This window comes from Lagopus muta, chromosome 11 (genome assembly GCF_023343835.1).
Source record: "Lagopus muta isolate bLagMut1 chromosome 11, bLagMut1 primary, whole genome shotgun sequence".
Classification (NCBI taxonomy): Eukaryota; Metazoa; Chordata; class Aves; order Galliformes; family Phasianidae; genus Lagopus; species Lagopus muta.
Window position 1 is genome coordinate 13,096,638 of NC_064443.1, and position 16,643 is coordinate 13,113,280.

Genomic DNA, 16,643 nt, shown 5'->3' on the forward strand with positions numbered 1-16,643 from the left:
ATAGGTAGATAGGTAGATATGTCTGTAAGGCTGTGGTCCCCAGAGGTGCTTCTCCCCTCTGCTTGCATTGGGGGCAAAAATCAGTGACTTGTTGGGTTACAGTAGGGGTTTGTAGCTTCTCTATTCTCGTGCATCACATGGCTTATCACATGCAAGTGCTGCTAACTGTGCATGGCCTCCACCCACTGGGAGCAAAGAGCCCGCTGGTGCCCTGTCCCAAGGAGGTGGTGCACACAGGTCATTATGGGCAGGTGGGTGTTGGATGTGTCAGGCATGGCGATCCAAGTGGGGCAGCAGATAACCTCCAGAGCTGTGGGTAAACTCTGCCATGGAGAAAGCAGACCCCAAACCCAGCACTGTAGGGCTCCACAGCCATCCCAGCTCTGACTGGGAGCCAGCACCTTCTGTCTCTTCCCGTTGTCTGGGGAGTGTCTGTGACTCCTGGGCACTGGAAGATGCTTTGGTTTGATGCTTCCTTATGCCAGGCAGTATAATCCATTCCTTATACTGGATGCTCTCCAGTATATGCCCATGCTTTATCTGTGGGTAGTGAAGTTGTGTCCTCATTCCCCAGGGTAGCAACAGGTTGCCATCTGTGGGGGTGAAGGACATCAGCTCTTCTGCTTCTCTCACACCTGCTTTTCAAATTCAGCTGCGAGTCTGTCTATGTGCCCCGTGTTTGTAAATGCCCTGCTGCCATTGGCTTCTTTAGGAGAAGATACAAACTGAAGCCTGTCTGTGTGAGGTAAGTGTTGGGCAAGGCTAATGACCGTGTAATCGTGGGGGCTGTACCACAGCAGACCATCAATTAGAAATCCAAAGGCAGGTGACAGGGTGCAGTGTGCAGATAATGGTGGAAGCAACTGGGGTGGTGGCAGCCAAAATGCCCGTGTACCTGGAGAATACACAGCGTGGTTCCACCCTGACCTTTGGGAATAAACTGGGAAACCATCTTCTAAATTAATAAACTGTAAAAACACCCATGAGAAAAGAAAATGCCTTTATTCTGAGAGTGGGGGCTCTTACATCTCAGCTTGTTTTCTGTTGTTTTTTTTTTTCTTTTTCTAAGGCAGACATAAAAAGACTCCATAATTTATTCTTAGGACATCTGAATAGTTATTTATTGAGAAGCCACAGTTCTCACACTTTTACAACTGTCGGCTTGTATAAGGCAAAAAAAGCAAGATGGATTATCACTATTTTACACAGAAAGAAAAGCTCTGGTAGGGGGACTGATGGACATGCAGTTACTGCTCAAAATGCAATGTACATGACATATATAAAAACCATTGTTAGACAGAGGAGTTGTAAATTATGGTTACAATCTACTGAAATAAATATTCAATATATTATTATAAACACATTTGTATAGTCTAAGGTTGTAATTAAAGTTGTCTTTGTACATACACGGTTATTTGAGATTTAAACAAAAGTGTAACATTTAGAGGAGCAAATGTCAACATAAAACAACTGCTCTGGACTTGTAATGTGGCATGATATATCCATAATGATAGGATTAATCTGGTGTGGCAATTAGAATGACTAATCCTTTGGGATGTAGCCTTCATGGAGTTAACTGCATATTGAAGGAAAGAGCCTGGGATATTAACAAGGATGCAGAATGATTCAAACGGCTGTCTGGGTTTGTTTGTTTTCTGGTTTTTAAATGAACAGAGAGAACAAAAAATCATTTGTAATTGCCTCATTTTTCTTTTAAAAACAAAGCTGTTTTTTTATTATTATTATTATTAATTTTAAGCAGTTGGCATCCACAGAAGAGAAACAAAGAAATGAAAGGACTCGATTCACTCATCTTCACAACAATTTACCATCAATGTATATACAGTACATTAATGAAGCATTGTTTAATTATAACAGGGACACACCTAGTATGTTTTCTATGTAATTTTCCATTAACAGTATTAAACAATGGTGCTCCATATTGCTTATGAACATACAGATATGAAATCAGGAAACCAATGAATCGAAGAGAGGTGCTAACCTTATTACCACACAGCTAACATGGCATTTGTATTGGTAAACTTCTCATGGGCATTTAGAGCTGACAGCAGAATTCCTAATGTGGCTAACTGAGTTATGGACGAGGTACATGCACGGACGCCGGGCCAGCTGCCCTAGTCGTCCTCTTCGTCCTCCTCATCGCTGTCCTTCATGGTGATCCCCTGCAGCCCTCCGCCCTCGCTGACCGATGCCGTGGCCTCCTCTACCGTCAGCCGGTTCCGAATGGTCTCGTAGGTTTTGCTGTTCAAGGTGGAGTCCAGCACGCCTTGCAATCGGAAATCCCGGTACGTTTTCTAGGGAGGAGAGAGGCGTGAGGTCAGGGGAGACAGCACAGAGCTCAGGCTGCCCCTGGCTCCCCGCTTTGCCATGGGAGCGAGCCCGTGACCCTGTGTCCCTGTGCGCCCATGCTTTGGGGCCTCCACTCTAAGGGGCTGGGATGGAGCCTTCCATAAGGCATGCTGGGGTCTAAAAGCATGTGGAAGCAGTATAGTGCTACTCAAAGCAACTGTCCTGGCTTCTAGATGCATTCAGTTACTTTTCTTCACGCAGCTCAATGCTTACTGCCTATTGCAGACATGATTACATGCTCCTGGAATGCTCTGCATTAAATAATCTTGCCTCAATACTGAGTTTAAATCTGCTAAGTCCAGGATACCTGGGAAAGCTATTCATGTATAAAGCTAAGCACAGGACATGCACTCCTCAAATCTCTCTTTCTTCATCTTATTCCGAAGCTGGAGTTGCATTTCTGCAGTCAGCTGTACTTCCCTCATTACTGTGGTTAATTTCCTTGCATTTCTATTTGTTTTAGAACTTCTTGACCCTGTGAGATAAAACTCTGGCCTCTGGGTGCCATTCATTATGCTCTGTGCTCTGCGTGGAAACTATTTTCTGCTATACACTTTCAGAAAGTCCTTGGATGTGTTGTAGCTGCTTCTGAGAGTAATACTGGTATAAATAAAGCACAAGGAAGAAAGCCTTCCTCAGCTAGCTGACAAAGAGAAATCATTTGCCTGTGCTGTTGTTTTCAGTTATGAAAAGCGCACTAATACTGCTCAGTTTTAATTTATTCATGCCTTCAATGTGTTCACTGCACACGAGACCATAAACATTATAAAATACTAGACAAAAAAAGCATTAGATAGAACCTAAAATGATCAAAAATATATTTACCCCCTTCTGTGATCTTATTATTTCATGTAAACCACTGTGATTTCACACTGAAATAATTACCATTAGCCCAAGACACACACGTACACATACACGTGCACTCAGAGAAAAAAACGTTACTTTCAGGGTATGTTATCTCACCTTTGGGATCTCTTAAGAGTTGATTATACACACCCATTGTAAAAGAAACAACTTCAATTAGCTATGAGAACAATCCTCATTTGCATTCTGACGATAATCACAAGCCATAGGCGGGCTTGCATGTTTCTAGGAAAACAGTGTTAGAAGAGGTTGGGTTGGATTTAACCCATGTGAGCAGCGGTTTCAGTGTGCTTTTTGTACAGGTAGGGCTGAATAGCACTATTTTCCCTCTTCTCATGCAAGCAGTTGCCCTGAGCTCACTTCCACGCGTGTTTTGCGTGCATTTCAAGTTCCTGCTTATCCATCTGATAAGTTTCTTCATTTTTAAGCATCTGAACGAAGGACTGCATTTTCTGCCGACCGCCACTTCCCATCAGAACACACCGCACACACACGTGCCCCTTTCAGCAGCAAGACGCTCACGAAAGCACAGCAGGCGTTACCTTCACTATCCTAATGAGTGTTTTCAGCTGGTAGATGTGCAGCTGCAGGTCCATGCGGTCCGTCAGCCAGGTGCAGACGACGTTCATCGAGCTGGTGTACCATTGCTGCAAGAGAGACAGCACTTCTCCAGCACCCGCGCCCTGCAAGCGAGCGCGCGGCGGGACCAGCCTTCCCCAGCGCCAGCCCGCTGATGGGATGTGACAGACTTCTGGGGGAGACAGGCACCCTCTTTTACACAGATTTTCCATGCACGAGCTTTTAACTTGGAGTAACAACCACAGCAAATCTCACTCGCGGGGGCGGCAGCCACCAGCAACGCCGTGCGGTTTCTGTAATCCTATTTTGCCATTGACTTGACTTGGCAGCAGTGGTGGGAGTTTGGCCCGGTCCGGTTTTTAACCCGTTCCCTGCCCCAGTGAGCACAGCCCTGCCTTTAGGACCACACTCAGGTACTTACCGCTCACATGTCGCCTCGAGCAGCTTTGGGGAGCTGCAGGGCAAGGGCGTGATGGTGCGGGCATCGATGGGAAATGCTTTGCTTTTGGCCTCATGGTTATGAAAGATGGCAAAGCAGCAAGCAAATGAGCTTGCTTCAAGCCGCTGAGCTTGCAGGGACCCTCCAGGGGTGAAATTTTGCTTCCTGCCTGTAAGAAAGGCTTGCAGCTGCGTGGCAGCAGCCTGCCAGCCCTGCAGTGCAGAATGCAGCTCAGTGCCCCACTCAGCAGGGCTGGCACAGCCCTTGAGAAGCACGGAAGTAGGGTCAGGTGTGGTGGGGACCACAACACCTCTCTTTGTGCTCAGCACCACAGATGGTTCCCAAATGGCTTGTACCCAGGGACCATCACAGCTCCGGGCACACAGGAATAGTTCCTCTTGTTTACTCTTAGCCACGCACAGATCAGAACCTTGTACTGCAGCACTGTGGAAATTTATCTAGAACCAGTTAAAGAGAAAAAAAAAACATACATCAAATTATAAAAATCCCAATCAAGCCCCATCCAGATTAGCTGGCAATGAAGCCTCTTCCTGACTAACCTAAAGCCTTGCATCAGTTTCACTCAGACATTATTTCCTCCCATCACTGCACCTTCTCCTCAGTGTCAGTGTCTGCATACCATGTGCATGAGCTGACACAAGGCTGAGCACAGCAAGAAGAGCACAAAGCAGCCAAAATTTGGGCTTGGATTATCAAACCAGAAGACAACACACCCAGTATTTGCCACCCCCCATCAGGACCTGGCATGCTGCATGGGGAAGAGATTTCCCCCTTTATGGTACTTATTGAGTTGGACTTGATGATCCTTAATGGGTCCCTTCCAACTCGGGCTATTTGATGATATATGGCATAGCACTTACACTGTGCCTCATCAGGCCAGAGCTGTACAGTGTAGGAACTGGTGTCCTGTCTGCCACGTGGAGCTGAATATATCACGATGGTGAAAAAAATTGTATTAACCACCTATTGCTACAAACACTGTTCTAACTGTATTACTATTTCTACAGAACCTCTTAATAAAGTGGAGGAAATAAAGGGATGGAAGAATCACCTAAGACATGCCAAGTGGTGATTTCCTGCTGGGCCAGCTTGGGGCTGAGATTTCTGTTGGCTCTCCATCTCCAGGATGGGGACCTGGCAAGTGCTGAGAGCACGAATGAAGCTAATTTGCAGAGGAAAGAAGGATCTCTGTCGGCTGAGCTGTCTGTCCCTAAGGTCCTGGTGCCAGATGGGGCCTCAGTTGTGACATGAAGCTCTGTGCAGCCCCAGGATGGGACAGAGGCCGGTCCTGCCGTGTCTGTCCTGTGCCACACACACCTGCACAGATGGGGAACAGAACTGAATCCCAGCCCGCGGGGGCTCAGCCTCGCGCACTGCTCAGCGGCATGAAAGGAGCTCTCCTCAGAGCTGAGTTACTCCAAAGACTTTCTGCTTTGTGAAAAAAAGACAAAGTGTAATTCATTGATCTTGATACACAAAACCGTCACGTCACTTCATAGAGCACGCACCAACTGCTGAATTTAAGCCCTGCATATTCATAAAAATAAGTTAGCCCATAAATTAAATGTTCCCTTTAGCTATCACTAGTGTTAATGCGCTACAAGACGCACAAGCCCTCTGATTCATGACTAACCCTCCAAAGAGGATAACATTTGCATATGATTATATTATTAAAAAAAACCACCACAACAACAAAACCAAATGCTCCAGAATGGGAAAGAGATCATTTCAGACAAAAGAGCGCAACACCGGTGGGCTCTGATGTCCTCCTGGGACACAGGGCTCCTTCGGGCTTGTCCCCACGCATGAGGTGCACAAGGCACAGCCCAAATGGGCCCTTTCCATGGGGCTGCAAGGCACCAAAGTATGAACGTGTTTCTCAAAACTCATTGTGGCTCATAAAGAGTGATGCTCCCATGCATCCATGGAGCCCAGCTTCAACCCACAGCCGCCTGCCCTGTTACAGATGATATCTGCCATCCCCGTAGATAACCGGCACTCAGCCCAAGGGGCGCAGCAGAGGAGATGCAAACAAACGCCCTTAGGATGGCACCAGAGCTTGGTCACAGCAAGCAGATGTCCCATTTGCACGGCCAGGAATGTAACCCTGCTTTGTGGTTAGCCCCTCCTGTTCACAGCAGCCCTTACTGCCAGGTGCATCGCGGCAGCTGGTTTGCTCCAGGCCAACAGCAGAAGCAGCACAGGGCTGTGAGTGCTGCCTGTGCATCCCAACCTGCCCAAGCTATCGGCTCACTGTTTTTTTCTTCTCCTTTTTGGAATGCAAATGCATGATCAATAAGTTGCCGAAATAGCAAGCTTGTCTCTGAATATATAAATGGCAAAAATTGATATGAATAAATCTGCAAGTAGAGCACTGAGTGTGGCACATTTCATCAAAAAAAAGAACCCCGTGCTGGGCTCCTGCTTTCCGGGAGGTGGTGTCATTACACATAGCCAGGAACATCTGCAAAGCCCCGTTCTCTTTGGTGCGAGCTGAATGGAAGCATGACCTCCTGTTCCTTGCCATGAACCTTGAGTTCACACTCATATTTTACATGTTACAGGAAGCTGCAGCTCACCCCAGGGGTGCGGCAAACAGAATCTCGTAAGCCAGATGCAACACTGCTTCTTAAGGCACCTGAAGGAGCTGTATTCTTCATTCAAAAGCTTACATACTAGTAGCTTAAGGTCACTTCAGCTTTTGTAAAGAGCAGGACAAAACCAGGAATGCTTCTAGGGCTGGGCTGTCAGCAGGGTAGCAGAGGGATTACAAGGAACCTGTGACTCTGCCTCTTTCTGCCTTTACTGGTAGTTTTTTTGTGTGTGAACAAGTGCCATACAACAGATTGAGGCTGGTATAAAGGCCTGGGACTGTGCAAGAGCACCCCGCTGAGCCTCAGCTGTGCTTGCAATTAGCAATAGGCATGAAATGATTATTGTTGTGGTGGCTGATGGCAATCTGAAGTGACAAGTTTTATGGGGGAATTTGTAGTGGGGATGTTCAGCAAGTTTCTGCAAACCATTAATCGAAGGCTGCGACACAGTGTAGTCAAAGCTATTTTATGTCATTGCAAAGGTCTCAGAAGGATGCTGAAAGAATATTTTTCTGCTCTCAGTGCCTCGGAATGGAGTTTTTCTAGGTCAGGGATTCTTTACTGCCCTATTTAGTGTCAAAAATACCCATTTGCCTCAAATTAGCAGAAAGCTTGTAGTTAAGGGCTAGAGATTAGGCATACAAAATTACTCAGCAGGTGACTGCTGGGTGGATTTGGGGGTTGAGAAGTCTTTAAAACTGACTACCAGACATTATATACTTCTGACAAAAGAACATAGTAATCCTACCTGCTTGCTTTAACCACTGTTGTTTGTCTATTATTACGTGCTTTAATGCTCATAAGAGCAAAACTATTGGTGATACTACTCAATTACCATAGTAACTCTCCCCTATGACCTCTCATTTCAGTACTCGCTTTCCAACCAGAACCAATCCAAGCAGGGCAAATCTATTTAAAACTGTGACACACACGGCACAAGGAAACCCCGAACGCCGCCTGGCTCCTCTCTTTGTTTGAGACACCGGCTTGTTTTGCAACCCTGAAAGGCAGCTTTGAAATGAAGCCTTGAATTCAAGGTGTTCCAAGGGTATGGCAAGGGGAGGAGAGAGCAACGCGTTGACGCTGGGTCTCATTTCCCAAAGGAAAACCAATTCTGCTCTCAAAGCAACTCGATCAGCCAGGGAAAAAAAACTATAGATTAGAAATTCCCAACTCCTAGTGCCTGATGTTTGCACCCGTCCCATGGACCAGCAGCTGACTTACAACTGACAGTCCATGACAGCTGACTGACCGTGTGCTCCACAGCCCCGGCTGCTCAATGGCAGCAGTGGAAGGACCATGCATGTCCCCCGGCCTTGTGTGACTGCTGGGGCATTCCTCTCCATCCTTCTTCAGTGGCTTTTTGGCTGTTGGTCCCACTCAGTCATTGCAATGCTAAAACCTTGGTGATGACAGCAAGCAAGAAATGCAGAGACTCGCAGCCAACAGAATTTCCTACTTTTTTCTTTAAAAACAGAAAGTTTCTGGGAAGCTGCAACACACACTGCAGAGAGGACAACCTGAGTTTGAGAACCTGCTCCAAAACCTGCTGTGATGCTGCTGGGATGGAGCGGTGGCTGGTCCAACACTCTGCCCTGTCCCAGTCCTGCACTAATGGGGTTGGAAAGGTGGTGCCACCAACACAGCCCCATGCACATAGCTCTCATCCTTCCACGCTGGCTCAGGGATGGCACAGATAGAACACAGACGTGCCCACACAGCACTCTCTGTTACACTTGTTCATAAACTTCTCTGTCCCTTCCCTGCAGGTGTCCAAGGCCACGGATGGGGCCCTGGGCAGCCTGAGCTGTTGAGGGGCATCCAGCCCACAGCATGGGGTTGGAACTGGGTGGGCTTTAAGGTCCCTTCCAACCCAAGCCATTCCATGATTCTGTGACTCTCTTCCCTCTACTAACAAAGATCATTCTCTGTGCATTACTGCATGCTGTTGGCGAGGGGTTCCCTGAACCCGCTCCTCCAGGTCAACATTTTGGCCGCAGAACCTCCTCAGGCACAGAGAATGGAACCCATGCCTCAGAGCACCCTGGCTTTGAGGCCATGGGCAGCACCACGAACAAAGAAGTGACAGTGCTGCCATGCAGTTCCACCATGTCATGCAAGACGAAGGCTTGGGGACCCTGCAGGATGCTGTGGGTGCACCCAGGACCCCGGAGCCGCGGTGTTGGCACTGCACAGCCGTGGGGCCGCGAGCACACAGCCAACAGGAACCACGCAATGAGTTAATATCGCGGGCATTGATCAGCTAGTCTTACAATTAATGCTTCCAATAAAAAAAAAAAAAAAAAAGCTCCCCCTTTTTATTCAACAGAATAAGAAATTAAACACTTGTGGGCTCATTCTAAAGAATGAATGAAATTGAATAAGCTACCTAGCACTTGAGATTCCCAGCGAGTGCTTGAATAGAGCAAACCTCCTGAGTTGAATGGATTGCCTTTTGGGACCAATTTGTCTCTTTTCACTCTTTATTCCTCCTTTTTTGCTGACAGATGTACAAAGGCGGAACTGCGCTGTGCAGCTTAGCTACATGCACCCACAGCAGCTGTCACTTTTGTCGAGCAAGTTAATCAAGCAAATGCCACCATATCCCACTTTCTATAAGGAACAACATGTTATAGACAGTAGTCTTGGGAGACGGGGAGGGAGAGAGACTTTATTTTAACTTTGAGGAGCTGGGATTTTTTTTTTCCCCTCTGTGTTAAAAAAAAAAAAAAAAAAAAAAAAGGGAAAAAAAAGGGGGAAAAAAAAAAAGCAGCCAAACCCGGTAGCACAAGCTGACACTTTTGTTTCCCCGCAGAACAAATATTTAATATGATTTTAGCTCTAATTTGTACAGCAAGGAGGGCTGTCCGCTTTTAATTAAATTTAAGGGACTTAGGGGACGAGGTTAGAAAAGGAATGGAAGCTTTTTGTTTGTGTTAGCGCTTGTTGATAATCATATATTGATTGTCAATCGCTAAGCCAAAAAGATTAGTGTAGTAAATACTATTATCTGAATGCCACAAGTGAAGTGCTCGCTTCCCTTCCCCTCTACTCCCTTTGTGAGGCGGTTTGAATCACCGGTTGTTATTTATACATTTTCTTTGATAAAACCAACTTGTGTGGCTGATTTTTTTTAAGCCCTGCCTCATTAAGTGCATAATGGCATTTACGTGTGGGGCTCGCCGCTTTTTAGCCTTTCAGGCTTAAGCTGATATTCCTCTCTCACAACCGTGTTTCGAAACTTCTGATGTTCACCAACAATTGGATACGCACCAATATTGTATGGCTCAGATGCTCTCTCGCTATTGCCAAAGACCAGGAAACAACAGAACGGGATCTGCAAAGAGGAACCCGAGTGCTCCCTTCCTGCTGCTCACCAGGCAGATCCTTGGGTTGCTTTTCCATCACATGGGATTCCTTACATGCACGCACTCTTTAGGGATGTGAAACCACGCTGAAGGGTACGTCTTTCCTATAGCTCTACAGAACACAAATGCAAAGCACTGACAGGTCTCTGGGCAGCCCTCTTTTTGGCATCAGAAAGGTACTTTGCCCTTAAATCCATCTACCTTTTCTTTCAGAAGATAAATCTAAATTTTGGTGCAAATTGAACTTCTTCACACAGGTGAGAATTTGGGATGTGACAACCCCCCCCAGGCCCCTTCCTCTGCTCTCACAGCACTCAGTGGTGTTGGGGCAGTTGGTCCTTATGGTAGCAATGCACATCCTGATGCTCAGCCAAAGCTCTACTAATCTCTACATTCAATCCATAGAGCTTGAGTAAAGCACCAACCAGTTGATAAAAATCCCTAGAAACCTCAATATCTTTTTTTTTTTTTTTTTTTTTCTTTTTAAAATAGCATTTCTTCTCTAAAAACCTCACGCCTGTGCCTGGGGTCCCCCCATCACAAGCACACTAAATAAGCAGCCATACATCTTTTTCGACCCTACAGACTCCCCTCTGTCCCAACAGCCCTATGCATCTCCATGACACCACTGCTGTGGGTGCAGGCGGTGTCCCCTGCACTGCAGTTCCCACTGCCTTTCTCTCTGTGCCCTATCCTTTAACAGGGAGGTTTCATTCACACTGACGATGCAGCTATACGAGGGAGTTATTATTTGATTAATTAGTATTATTTAATAATGTCACAGTCCCAGCGTTGCATAATAGGGTTAAGCTGCTAGCCAGAGCAACTCATCATCTGTCTAGGATGCAAATGGTATCACCGAATTACATTATTATTATTTTTTTCTTTCTTCCCAAAAATAAACCACGCACACACACACACACACACACACACAGAAAGAAACACACTTTGCATGGTGTAAGAGCTCTGCCTTCAAACAGAGGGAAATTCAGAATGAAAGCAGAGCCGGGCGCCCCGATGTGCTGCACGCTTCTTGCAGTACAGATGGCACCTGTGCTCCCCCACTGCCTGCAGACACCCAGACTGGCACTGCCCCAGGGTGACCATGGGGCCAGGGTCAGCCCTGCGGTGGTTTCTGAGGATGGGGCAGCTATATTTGGGTGCTGAGCACACAACTCCTAAATGAAAGAGCTTCTGCATGAAAGCTGCTAAAGCAACACACCGCCACTTCTGTACCGATTGCCTGTTCTCAAACGCTTTTTTTTTTAACCTCTAAAATATTCCCTGCTTATTTTCTTTTTTTTCTTTTTTTTTTTTCCAAAAAAGAAATGAAGTTGACATGCTAAAATTTGAGTTCCTATATAAGGAAGCTGGGTATAACACCGTATCCACACAGTGCGCTGCTTTTTTCCTGTCCCGATCACAGGGCCTCACTGACGCAATGCAATCCTGATGCAAGGCTGATCGATGAGGTGCAGCCCAACAATGCATGCTAAGGAATGTTTTAATTGCACTTGTTATTGGATTGAATTGGAAACCATCCCAAAGCGGGCTATGGGGAAGCGAAGCTGAGTCCACCACAGCCTACACACAACCTGTGGCAGCTCTGGGATCCTTGCCTTTAGTGCTCCTCTTGCCCTACTCCTGTTGGGGCCACTCACTGCTATGGGGGAGCACATATCCCACACCCTAACACAAACACTGCCCTTAAAGTGCTGGGTGGATCAGGGCAGCACTGACCTTGGAGCAACAGAGCAATCAGGCTGCCTGCTTAGAATGATTAATGGAAAATCTCCTCTGGAAAAGAAATCAAATTAACTGTCTTCAACCAAATGTCTACTGGAACATGAAAAGCTGTTCTGATAAAGACATTTAGGAGGAAAAAAACCCTTATGAGCATGTAAAATCCAGTGACAGATCTAGGACTTATTTTATTAAGAGTCTCCCTAAAATAAATTAAACAGAGCCTACTTAAATGAACACTCCATGGGAGGACAAGAGCTGTCGGTGCAAAAAGACGCAAGGCCACTCTCTGCACGTGCCCATAGAGCTCAGGGGTTGGAATGGGATGGGAAAGGACTCAGCTCCTCTCATCCAGGCATGGGGGATCAAAAGGGCTCCCAAATGAAAGGGTGCATCCTCCAGAAAGGGGATTTGTCCCCACATGGATAATGGACGTCACCATTATGTCCCTTTCTCTCCCAGTGGTGCAGATGTGGGTCCAAGGCAGTGTCCCGGGCTCTGCAGATCCACAGAGGACAAAAAGCATGTCTGGGGGTAGAACTGCCCAACTGCCTTCATGGCACAACTCGTTCTTGAGGGAAAAAAAGACAGGCAAAAAGCAATGCAGAAGAAACAGCTCAGTGGAGGCCATATCAGGACAACAGGAGTGGGTGAGAGTCTGTGCCCTAATGAGCAGTCTCGCTGCGTGGGAGGGAGCGGGATGCTGTCTGTCCTGGGGAACACACTGCGTGCAGCTGCAGGCAGCAATGGGATGAGAGCTGAGCCCTGCATCCGTTCTTCCCTGATCCCGCAACCCGAACTCCTATGAGTAATGGAATGCACCGCGAGTAGCGGCACTGACTCATGGCCTGACTGCTGGGTGCGAGATGGGGAGGGGAAGGGGGGTGAGGAGGGCTCTGTGCTGGCATTTGGTTGCACTGCGTAAGGCTGACTGGGAAGAAATGCCACAGTCCTGCAAGCGCTGCTCGAAGGAGATGCCAGCATCCAAATGGGAACTGTGCATCCAAGCAGGAACCGTGCTGAACTCCAGAGCTCTGATTTTAGGAAGACTCTCACAGTTCCCTGCATCCTTCCTGTTCACCATCCCTGGCACTCGGCAGCCAGCTCCCAGCAGACTGTCCTGAGCTGTGGCATCAGCCTGGTGCTACTGCTGCGCTCTTGACTGGAAAGGCAGCTGCTCTTCCCCAGGAGGTGTGACACCAGGACAGCACTGCTGCCTGCAGAACCACAGAGCAGAGCAAAGCTCTGCCCCTGCCTAAGCCCTGGGGATGGACGCTGGCCTGAGCCTAAGGCTGTTCCCCTGCTGGCCCTCCCTGGTGCTCTGCTCTGCAGAGGACTTCTGCGATTTTCCCTTCTGCACTGTGCTGGGCACAGGGCAGAGTGAGGCCCAGACCCTGCTGATGCCACCCTGACACCAAGATAAGAAATCACCTTTGCCCTGCAGACACGCGGGGGCTAATGCTCAAGTTTCATGGGAAATGCTCTGTCTGGTGCCACAGACCTTGCAGCAAGCAGAACATGGTGACAGTGAAGTGGTAGAAGCGCCTCTGCACCGGGCAGCGCTGCTGCCTCCCGCGTGGTATCACTACATGATTAAGTGCTTACCAGACTTCTTGGTAAAGGCAACCTTCCTGATCTGATAACTGCCAAGGACAAGCCAAATACGCAGGGTCAATCCATGCACACTTAATCCTCAGAAGGCAGATTAAGTGTATAATTGACCCATATAATCCACGTATCATCTCCAGTGAAATGTTTTCCATGTCCGGTTTAGGCAAACGTGGGCCCATAAGAAAGCTATCAGAGGCACAGAATTACCATGGCAGTGGATTTCATCAAAGTCAGAGATGGCTTTTTAATCACTGATCTCAGGGACTGCTAGATTTAAGCAGATGAAGCGGCACTAAGCGTATCTGCCTTAATCCTTATCTTCTACTCAGGCTGGTGTCTTCAAGAAGTACAAGGAGGAAAAAAATAAATTAATTTTTTTTTTTAGGTCCTTGCAATCTTAGGAGCTCCTCTTGGTGTTTTGATCTCTCATATCAAAAGCATGTTTTTGTTGGTGTTTTTTTTTTGTTAGATATTGCATTAATCATCAGAGAGAAAAATGCCATCTGCGCTATTTAGAGACTGCGGCGGGATGCTGGAAGTGGAGGATGGCGGGCAGCTCGCCGGTGCTCGGAGCCTTTTGTCTACATGATGCTCAGCCGCGGCCGGGCAGGGAATGCTCCTGCTCTGTGTCACAGCTGTGTGCACCAACCGATGAGGTTGGCACCACCCTGTCTACTTTTCAGTCATTCACCCTCTGCAGCACGTGTATTCTGGCGGGTTGAAATCCGTGTTGTGCGTACCTAAGGGCGCACACACGTGCATATGCGTAAGCAACTTCCACTACAGAACAGCCCTCACAAGCACGACTCCTGCTGCCTTCAGAGAAAAGTGTGGGTGCACAAACTCTGATCCTACCAAACGCGAGTGCCCAGAGCCAAAGGGGAGCTGAATTCTGTGACTGGTCAAAGACTCCAAATCACCCTTCAACACTCCCATTCTGCAGCTCAGTCCCCATCTCTCCAGGAAAAAGGATGCAGTTTTGGACTCTCCATCAGCACCAAGCCGAGACTGAGATCTCTGTGCTGCCGCGAAGCATCGCAGCGGCTCAGTCCTAAAGCACACAGAACCTCAGGGAAGGGCTGCATGCTACAGTTCTATTCTTAAACTCCTCTGCTACCAGTGCTCTGTACCAACAGGGCCTTATTACAGTGTTTTAGCTTTAAATGTTATCAAATTAGTGAGCCAGGCCAAGTAAATAAGTCATGTTACTCTGCAGTAAACAGCACTGCCAAAAAGCTAGTTAGGTTTTGATTACCAGCAGAACTCCACGATCAATCTGTTCGTTCAATGATCCCAAGAATACAGATTTTTAAAATTAAGACGATGACTCTATTTTGGGGAAAAAAAAAACACCACCCAACCCTGACTAATTTGCAGAATGAAGAGGATTAATGCACAGACCACACAGAAATGTTGCAATAATCTCCCACAAACAGTTATATCCCCCAAAGAGTACAGTCCTGTACTGCAGTACCGAGGGAGTGGTGTAAGGAGAACTGGCTTTGGAACTAAGAAATGGTATAAAATGCCCAAAGCCATGGATGAACCCAGCTTCTGTTGGGACATGGCACTCTGCAACCTCTGCTATGGGGAGGAAACAAAGAGGGAAATGAAAGAAAACACTGGGCAGGGCTGCAGGGAAATGGGGCAATTGGGAACAACACAGGGCTGCAAATCCCACTGAGAGTGCGGGAGGCAACATCACACCATGCAAAGCTGCTCTTCCACTGCTCAAAGCCAAAAAAAGACAGAAGTCTTTTGTTAATGGCACAGAAAAGCAACTGAGCCCTGCAGCCTCTCTGCAGTCAGAGAGGTTTACCAGCCACTGGCACCACGCTGCTGCCTGGCGGCCCAAAGCAAGGCTCACCTGGTTGGAGCGAGCACTGAACTCACTGAGGAGACAGCCTCCAATGTGTCCATAATCTCACTGCTCAGAGGAAGCCCCACACTAAGAGCATTGCTCCACAGCTCCATTGAAGGGAGCAAGAACAAAATGAGATCCAAGTCCAATTCAGCACCACAAAGACAATTTGTGGCTATTCCTCTATCTTAAGAAAAAGACAGCTTACACCTACCACTGCCCTGGGAAACACGACCAGCAGAGCCTGAGGACCATTTGTTTGTGCTGGGCTCTGTGCTGTGTCCCCTGCCTCCATGCCAACCTCAGCCCCCCAGCACATTGCGTGGGTACAACACTCAGCACCACGTCCCACCTTGAGGTTACCGCCCTCCAAAGGGAGCAGGGAGATTTGTGGGAAGCAGGGAAGAACGGAAAGATTTTGCACTTCTTGCTTTCCACCAAGGTAGCTGCTCTTTTTTTTTGTTGTCACTGTTAATTTGTTTAAAACACGGCTTGGTAAAACTAAGTACGAACGGATCAAACTGAAATCAATATTTGTGCTAATTACAGCTTTTGGAAAATTGGAAATAATGGCCCAAAGGGTATAAACACACCAACTGTGAATCACAGGGAAACGATGAGGGAAAAGGCAGTGTGGGCATTGAAAAGAACAGTCCAGATGAGCTCTGGAAATCTAACTGCTCGTGGAATGCAATTCCCCACAAGCGAGCAGTGCACTCGCAGGCCTGCTGCAGATGGAAGCGACAGGCTTTTGTTTCTGTGGTTTGTTTTTTTCCTCCCCGTGCCTGCTCGATGGGCTGTGCTCTGTGCAGGGCCAGCAGCAGCGGCGTGCTCCGTGCATGAATGAGGCGCTCTCAGTGGATATGGGTCATGCTAGTAGATGTACACAGTAAGATTATTTGACTCTAATTCATGCCACTTGATATAATGTGATAAAACATTTGACATGAGAGATAAGTTCCATTTTAATCTGGGAGGGTAAGAGGGAAAGAAAGAGGGGGAATTAAGAAGGAGGAAGAGGTTTCCAAGGGAAAGAAAATGCGCAGAAAGAGAGATATCGAGTAAAGGAGGAGTTTGGCTGGAAGGAAAGCAGCTTTCCCTACACACTGAGGAAGCAAACGAGCGAGTAGAGAAAGCAAGTCAGACCGTTACAGTGCCAGAGCCGGGAGCTGAGATGGCACTGCTGAGAGGAG

General features: G+C 47.4%; 1 protein-coding gene across 7 annotated transcripts in view; it reads right to left on the bottom strand.

Annotated features, from left to right (window-relative positions):
* Positions 1–983: 983 nt before the first annotated feature.
* The window catches only part of CADPS (calcium dependent secretion activator), a 174,115-nt gene continuing 158,455 nt past the window's right edge, over positions 984–16,643 (bottom strand). For all 7 annotated transcript variants that reach the window (XM_048957060.1, XM_048957057.1, XM_048957056.1 and 4 more), the window contains 2 exons: positions 3,777–3,881; positions 984–2,315 (listed from right to left, as the gene is read on the bottom strand). In XM_048957060.1, coding sequence (XP_048813017.1) covers positions 2,136–2,315; positions 3,777–3,881 — 285 coding nt within the window. In that variant the 3' untranslated portion in view covers positions 984–2,135. The remainder of the gene's footprint in view (positions 2,316–3,776; positions 3,882–16,643) is intronic.